Source organism: Mustela erminea, chromosome 14 (genome assembly GCF_009829155.1).
Source record: "Mustela erminea isolate mMusErm1 chromosome 14, mMusErm1.Pri, whole genome shotgun sequence".
Lineage (NCBI taxonomy): Eukaryota > Metazoa > Chordata > Mammalia > Carnivora > Mustelidae > Mustela > Mustela erminea.
Genome location: NC_045627.1, coordinates 74647637 through 74656388, shown reverse-complemented (window position 1 = coordinate 74656388; position 8752 = coordinate 74647637). Strand labels below are relative to the sequence as shown.

At 34.8% G+C, this 8752-nt stretch overlaps 1 protein-coding gene across 19 annotated transcripts in view; it reads right to left on the bottom strand.

The window, feature by feature from the left end:
* The window catches only part of VTI1A (vesicle transport through interaction with t-SNAREs 1A), a 353313-nt gene that overhangs the window by 263998 nt on the left and 80563 nt on the right, over nucleotides 1-8752 (bottom strand). For 16 of the 19 annotated variants that reach the window (XR_004278473.1, XR_004278474.1, XR_004278478.1 and 13 more), the window contains exon 5: nucleotides 2582-2602. The exons of the other annotated variants lie outside the window; for them this stretch is intronic. Coding sequence is in view for 5 of the 16 variants with exons in the window: in XM_032311870.1 (XP_032167761.1) it covers nucleotides 2582-2602 (21 nt within the window). In the remaining 11 variants the exon portion in view is untranslated. The remainder of the gene's footprint in view (nucleotides 1-2581; nucleotides 2603-8752) is intronic. 19 annotated transcript variants of the gene reach the window in all.

Genomic DNA, 8752 nt, shown 5'->3' with positions numbered 1-8752 from the left:
ATCAAAGACCAATACTGGAAATGGGCAGTCTAATTATATGATAAGAGATAATGTAAGAAACAAAGAATTTAAATCTAGAATGATTCTTGGAATTCCATGAAGGAGAGCCAGAACAGATGATTAAGTGTATGGCTCTAACAGTGTAAAAGAACTTTACCAAAAAAATGCATATTCCTAACTAATGGAAGTAACTCGTCTTCAGGACAGTTCAATTTTATCAGAGTAAATCTGCACACAAGAGGACTCCCAGTTTACCAGCAGCTTTCCAGCAGGACCTCACTTTGTATTTTGGAACCTCTTCACTTAAGTCAAGCTAAAATCAAGTTCTTGTAACAGCTGCGCTATTTACATTGTTCCCTTAGTTGTGCATTGCCCTGGTCTCTGAAAATGAAAGGAAATATACTACAGTAGCAGCTGATGCTTTCAACTTGCCCCCACACTCCATCCCAAACTCATTCTCTCACCCTCTCCTCAGCCCTTTCAAAGCAGGTAAGTGAAGCTGTGCAGGAGTTTCAGACAGAGCTCCACTTGCGTGAGGAGCTGTGCAGTGGGGACAGCTGCAAAGGCAGGATTCAGATGCAGGGCTCAGCACAGCCAACACCAACCAGTTCAGCTCCCTGCACACACCAGCCTGCCTCCAAGCACGCCCGCTTCCCAGAACTGAGCCGAGAAAGACCATCCCAAAGAAGGGATGGTGCATACTTTGTATCCAAACACAACCAAACATCCTATTTTGAATCAGATGAGTGCTGTGTTCTTAGGAGAGGTACAAGGAGGAAATCTGGGGTACACTCACTGTTTGATTACTATTAGAATCCTGGCTCAGAAACAATCTCTTCTGAGCAAACCAGATACCAAGGCACTGTCATCATCGTAATCTATTTTTACAAATATCAATGCTACATCTGTATCAAAGACTTAAAAGAATATTCCAGAGTATATTATTCTATTAGTTGAATGATCTAATTCTTCCAAGTATAATTCCATTCCAGGTTATAGTTTTGGAAACATGCAGTTCAGAGCCATTATTGATGAAACTGCTGCTACAGGCACAACAAAAGAATTAAGCCAAAAATCATGATAAAACATATTTTAAAAGAGATATAGACGTGATGTTTTCAGCTTTTAGAATTAAGATTTCTAAGTCCACACTATTCAGCTTAACAAAATAAATCTGTCAAAAATGCTGACTGTAATAAGGCCTATATTTTTAAAAATTATATTCACTAAATTAAGAAGAGCTTTGTGTAGTTTCTTCACACACAGGTTTTCCAGTCTATTGTTTTTTCCATTAACATGTGAAAATTCAGATTCTTCACCTAAGCATGAGCCTATGTAAATACACAGAAGCAGGTATCTGTCTTGCAGGAAAATAATGTTGAGATCACTCATCTCAAGAATAATTTCATATATCAAAAGTGCAATTGATATACTCATTTAGCATATATATCTGCTTCCATAAAAAAACAGAAGGTTGGAAGGTAAGGGTTTCCTATATGTTCACCCTTTATGTTATAGATCATGACTACTTTTACTATAAGAGGATGTCACTAGATCATCTTAAATCAAAAGAGTTGGTGAAAACCACTGTTTACAAGCCTCTCATATAGCATTCACATCACCAATAGAAAGATGACATACCAATAAAAAAATTCTAGGAAAAAAGTCAATGCAACTAATCTAAACTCAAAAATAATTCATGGTACTCTTTATAAGCAATCAGAGAGCTTTCAAGTTGCGACATGGGCTGTTCTTTTATGCTCTAACATAAAAATAATAAAACTCAACTTCCCTAAGTAAAACATATACCTGTTTTTTCTCTGAAAAAGAATACCAAAACATATTTGTTAAGTGTGGCTTAATTAAACAAAACAAAAACAAGACCAGAATCATTCAGCATCCCTCGCTGGTACAGGGATGCAATGATAAACACTGCTGTAAATATTTGCTGGGTCACAGAAAAGTCTGGAGCTGCATTACGAAACAGGCCAGCAACTCAGAAAAATGAGAACTCACTTGGGTGCTATTTCCTACAAAAAGAAAAGTGTTTTAACAATGAGGAGAGCTTTGGCTATTCTTAAGTATCTGTGTACACAAACTAGTAGAGTATTTATAACAAATGTGTGTTTCCCTAAAAACATGCTATCTTGTGTTGAACTTAAGAATTTTGGGTGAGGGAAAAGAGTCTATTTAAAAAGAATTTTCAGTAAATTGGAATGTCAGAAAAAAACCATTTTTAATCACACTGACTTCTTTGAAAAACCAGATTAGTCCATATAACACTTGAATGAAGTTTAAAGATATCCCTTCCTTTTTTTTCCCCTTTTTTGGCCTTTAAAATATGAATTTTATCCAGATGCCAACCAACAATGATCACTGTGATAAGCATGATTAGAGTTTACTTGTTTTTTTAAAAAAGATAGTCAGCCGAGAACATTTCTAGCCATATAATCAATACTTTTGCTATGTGTAAATTTTCCTGGAAAAAAAATGAACCCAAAGATCTTACTTCAGATTTAGAAACTCAATTTTATAGGAAAAAGCAGAATTAAAAAAAAAAAGCAAGCTAGGAAATACTCACCTCTTCACGTAATTTTATCAACTGCAACATGAATGCACAAAAAAAAAGATAAAAAGGAAAGAAATGGCAGGAAAGAAAGATCAGTTGTGTGACAGGATACAGAATTAACATTGACAATTTATCTGTTTACATGTTTAGCATTTAAAAATCACAGACAAACACATTAAAAGAACCTAAACATAGACTACATGCAGAGTTTTTTGAACGAATAAAGATCACTTTCTCACACTGTCACATTAAACAAAGAGAATAGTGTGAAATTCTCTTTTAAAGTACATCTAAGACACCATCATGAAATAAAGGGGAACGGCTTCATAGAAGTCTATATTATAAAGAAAGAAAACAAGTTTACTGTTCCTCTCTTCTAAGAATGTACCACTGAAGAGGTTTTGTATATACAAGTTTTCAGGATGCTTCTCTATTTTGAATCTTGACAACTGATTTCAGATTTTACCTGCAAATGAAAATGATTAATAGTTCATGCTTTTGTCCCAATAAATATTAAAAAAAATAATTATGTTAATTAATATCATACATGGGCCCACTCTAGTAATAGGATTATATTTGGAGGTAACATTATTTTAAAAAGGCATGCCAGGAGAGATTATATTTAGGACATAGTATCAAAATATTTCACTGTCCTTAGAAATACTGTGTGTATCAGAGTTAATTTCTAGGATTTGTTTTGCTTAAGAGGCTCCTGCAATCACATGATGGGGTTTTTTTTTTTGTTTTTAATTTTTGAAGTTTCTTCATTTTCTAATTTTCTTCATTTTGTAAACCGGGCCATCTCAAAATCATGAGCTAGGAGCTCTCTTATTTCATTTGTAGTGCAGTCTGTTCTCACTGAACACACCAAAAAAACACTCTTCACTTGTTGATAAATTCCCTGTGATAATGTTTTAATTCTCCTCTGTGTTTATTTGCCTTAAATATAACAGATAAAACAAGTTATTTAACTCTTCAGAAACTAGAAAATGGATAGAACCATATATCTGGCTCATTCTGTGTGTGTGTGTGTGTGTGTGTGTGTGTGTGCGCACACGCTGGGTTTGTGTCTATGTTTCACAGTATTCTAAATCAAATATCATTGTGTAGTTGAGATGACTGCCATAGTTTCTGCAATGAATAGAAACTGAAACCTATGTTGGGAAAGACTATAAACCACGTTCGAGGTCTGAAATTTGCATCCTCAGCAATTCGGGGCTACAACTGATAATTTTTAAACATCCAAATATCTGTAACATCTGTTACAACACTTGACATATACAAGCCAATAAATTCAACTATTGCTTTGGGAGAAAACGTGCCACGAATTGCTCACTACGAGTCTCTCCTAAAGTATCATGTTTATTATAGCCCGGCTTTCTCAGTGCTTAATGCTGGTTTTGTCTCCGGTTCAGGGAAGGGAGTATGCATTCCAGCTTACTGTTATTTTATTTGTTACATGAAAAGTATTTCAAGTACAAAAGAATGAGAACTCAAAATTGTTGTGGATCGTCTATAGAAAGGGTACAGAGTCTATTCCATAATGTCTCACAATGCGTTTAGTGAAAACGAAACTTTTTATATCGCCCTTTCAAAATACATAGGAAGTCGAAATTATTTTAATTAATATCCTCTCAGCAACCCCCCAGTGCCTGTGAGTTTCATCCCGTTTCACGTGAAAGGTTACCGTTCTTCCCAAGAAGTAAAATTTTAAACTGGAACACCTGGCTTATCACACTCAGGAATCTTTCTCTTCGCTGTCCGAACATCACGGGAGAAAAAGGCAAACATTAATTCTCAGAAAGAGGCGATCTGGGAAATTGATCGCACAGCTATCTTTTCTTTCTGGGGGCACCATTCTTCAGTTGACTATGATACTTAAAGGGCCAAAGTTTAAAACTACTCCTCAGCAATGGAGACCATTTGGGGCATGCTACCCTGCCATAATCAATGAGTGTTTAAAAATGCTACCCATTTGTTTTTTCAATAGGTTCCAAACAAAAAACGTTCTATCTCGTTTGTGCCGCATGGCTGCATCCAAACCCTACGCGGGATTTGTAGCTAAGCTAGGTAATGGGAGGGGTTTTAATCTTCACCCCCACCCCCAACCCCGTTAGGCCCAGAGTTTTCATTCAAGTAAACAAAAGATGGCCTATTTTTGAAAATTAACAATGCTTAGACTAGACGGAAAGTCGTGATTTTGTATTTTATTGAGTTACTAGCTCCATCGCAGGCGACTTGAAAATGTGCCACGCCACCATGTTGAGTTATGATAATCAACATCTTTTTTTGAAACAAAGATTTTTTTTTCCCCAATGCAGAATTTGATACAAGAGGTAATCTGTTCCTTTGTGGGCTGAAAAAATCTGGTTTACGCTGGTTTGAACCAGTGGAATCTCTTGTGGTTAAGCCTTCTGCTGTGGCTAGAATCAAAACTGCGCTGCGGCGCCCGTGAGGGTTCCTGCGCGCGCGCCTGTGTGTGTGCGGTGCGGCACGTGACCCCCAGAACCACCGATTTTTTTTTTTTTAAAGCTGATAACGCCACTGCCGTCTCTGTCCGCATACAGATAACGAATAAATGCTGAACTCTATTAAACGCCCTTTACACATTATCGTGGGTCGAACACACAATTTTCTGAACTTAGGATGACAGTCTATTTATTTTGCTATAAACCCTCAGCACGTAACGAACAGATTTGTGCCTGGTAATGATCTGCTCTGCCAGGGCTATATGAAATGATACCGACCTTCTTTAGATCTTGGGGAATTAAATTGACCGACTTCACCCCCTGGTCTGTAGCTGAAGTTTGACACACTTTATGCACAGCAAGCTCAAATCGGAACTTAAGAGAACGTCGCGTTAAAAAAAATTAAGCAATCATATCTGCTAAATATTGCTTAGCCACAAAAATTTCGGCACGTTTAGGAATATCCTACTCCTTAGACATGTATTTGAACCTTCTACTTAGGATTTGCTAAAATTTCGTTTACTCACATTTATTCACCAATCAATATAATTTTGCATATGGAAACTGAGAGACCACTGGGGTTCAAAAGTAGAGTCTGGAACATTTTATGTGCCTCGTCATCATACTTCACTATGAAGGGGATTAGGGGACTTACCTCTACACGGTTTTCTTTTTTTTTTTTTTTTTTTCCCTTTCCTGAGAATGGTTTTCATGACACTAAATTAAGGCAACAAATATTAAAGTTTCCACTCTAAGTACAGAACTACTACATTTCAAAACCTCAGCTCTCTTAAAGAATTAAAATCTTGCCATATGTAATGGAAAACTTGGTACTTTAAAATAACAGGATGATAAGGCCTAAGACAATAGTCCTTGGAAAGCTGATGACCCAACAATACTCGAATGTACGAAGTAGGTAATTTTGTCCTTTCTTTGTAAATGAGGGATGAGCCATATTTGAGTGCGTGAAATGGAAATGAATCAGAAGTGAATTTATACAAAGCGATTAATTTGGAATTAAATGAAATTGTGTACTGTATGAGGGACATTAAAGATGTACTTGAAAAATTCATAATTGCTGAAATCTTGACATTTCTAATCATGTCAGAAATGTTTATATAAGAGTAAATTAATATACTTTACAGTTAATTGGCAGATTATGTGTCTAACAGGTTTTAGATGCCTAAAAAAATGCATTATAAATGGCCAGATTGAGAAATAGTATCTATGGCATTCACATTTGTCTGAATCTCTACAAAGAAGCCACTATAGGGAGAATGTGTATGTTGCATCGAAAATAATGAGTCAGTAGTTATTTTACCTATTTTCAACCACTGCTATAATTCTTTTTTTTCTTTTTCGATCTATAATTTAAAAAAATTGAGATATATCCCAATTTCAATGAAACATACATTTTTATTTCATTTTATCTCTAAGTTTTGTCTGTATATTAAAAATTTATCTTAAATATTACATGGCTACAAAGTTCTGAAAGTCAATTTATCAACAATTAACTTGAAGATAAACTTAGTTGTGGGCAGGAAATATTTTCTTATATAAATTATAGGTAATCCTACCCAGAAAAAGAACCCTATCTTCTCAGCCCCTGAGCTATAAAAATTAATATAAAGAGCCAACTTAAAATCTTTTCTTCCTTTAAAGAGAGAGCTTCTGTTTTGATTTCATAGTCTGAATGAATACTGATGCAGAATAGAGTTATTCTCAAGTGACCATTCCTGACTAAGGGATGTGTTTTAGTTTCAGGGATTTAAATTCCTATATTATGATAAAAAGCCCCAAAACAAAATTTAATCATTTCATTATGGAATAGAAATTTTGTTATAGTTGGCAACAAAATAGCCAAGAAGTTAAACGTTCCCTCTTTGAACTTTCAAACCTAATTCAAATTTTGGACTGAAAAGTTCACATAACTAATAATCTAACAGTTACACTGTCTCATGACTATAATTTATCATATTCTATTTATTGAAGTGACAGCTTCTTACAACTAAACTTCAGGTTCTCCAAGCACATTCAGAATTTGTAAGTTTGATTTATACAAGTCCAGAGGAAATCTCAGCGTAATCACTTTAAAGTGACAGGAATATAATTTGAAAAATTCAGAAAATACGAACTCTATTTCTGCGGAATATTTTTCTTTAGGCATAAAAAAAGTCATACTTATATGTACACGAGGCAAATGTTTTAGGCACATAAAATGTCCATTAAGAGAAGTGAACATGCTTTAAAAAAAAAAAAAAAAGGGATCCCTGTCAGAGTACTACAACATCTATTAGAATAAAGGAGTCTGAGTTAGACAGGAACACCCCTTCCTTTCTGTTTCCTCTATATTAAGCAGTAGTTTCAAATGAAGGAAAGATCTATAGCTTTCTAGAGAATTGACATGGGAACTATGCATTCACTTTTTTTGCAAAAAAGAGAATGCTCTTTTTAAAAAAGCTTTTTTTTTTGCAGTAAAGATATGAAATAAAATTATGATTCATTCAGGAGATAGGAACAATCTAAATCTCACTTAAAATAGGAAACAATATTTTTTTCTCTCATCCTCATGTTATTTAATCTATTATGAGTAAAACCCTTCATCCCACCACCCTTTTCTGTTTGATGTGCTCCTTAATTTTTTTCTCTTAGCTGTTCTCACATTTCAATCAGGGAAGCTGAAATCCCAGGTCAAATCTTAACGTGTTTACATGTCTAAACTCCAGCTGATAACATCCAAATAGTGGATGAGGTGAGATCTTTCCAAAGACAAATACAGTCAGCTCAGTGATTCTGCTCCCCCCTCCTTTTTTTGGGTGGATGAACGGGGGCCTTAATCACATAAGCAACATTCCATTTACAATATTAACATTAGAGTAGATAGTAATATAGTTCCAGCATACGTAGAGGTGTAATATAATCTATTTGAAAAGGTAAATATAATTATGCAAGTTTTATAATGTGTATTAATATATTATGTTTTACTATCTTATTAAAATTTTGGTTTGCTCAATGAATGATTTATGTTCATTTTTATTTAGGCAGAGTAGACCCCTTTACAATACTTGCCAAAGGAATATTAATAAACACATTCAGGTCTGGCTTCTGAAGTTCCCATCATTTATTTTCTCTAAAAGTGTCAAAGAGAGTAAGTCACTAGGGTTGTTTGAGACACTTTAAAAGTCCTCTCTATGCTGAGGTTCTCAAAACATTTTTTTTTTAAGTTATATACATTATCTACAAGAATTCATGAAGTCCACAGTATTAATTCAGATAAAGAAGTGGGACATTAATTAGACTCATGACAGTGCTGTGTGATCCAACGAGAACTGACAGCCAAGTTGTAAGGCCATTTTAAGAAGAAATTGTATCTTATTTTTTGCCTCTGCAGATCTTAAACTGGAGAAAGACTTTTCCTATTATTATTATTATTATTTGACAGAGGCAGGACCTCTATCTGAGTATCTAAGTTCCACATCGGTGCTCACAATTTGCATTTTGGTGAATGTATTTTAAGAAGCTCCACAATAGGAGACTGAGCTGCCCTGTTGAATTTTGAAAGCTTACTTTCATTTGTTTTGCTGCAAGTGTTGATTTAATTATACTGCATTATTATCAAAGCTGCATTATGTACTTTTTTATTCCTTTTACATGTGTTTGAGGTGAAGACCTTGGCTTTGTGTGCAAACAGTGTGTTTCAAGTTATTCCTTAAGT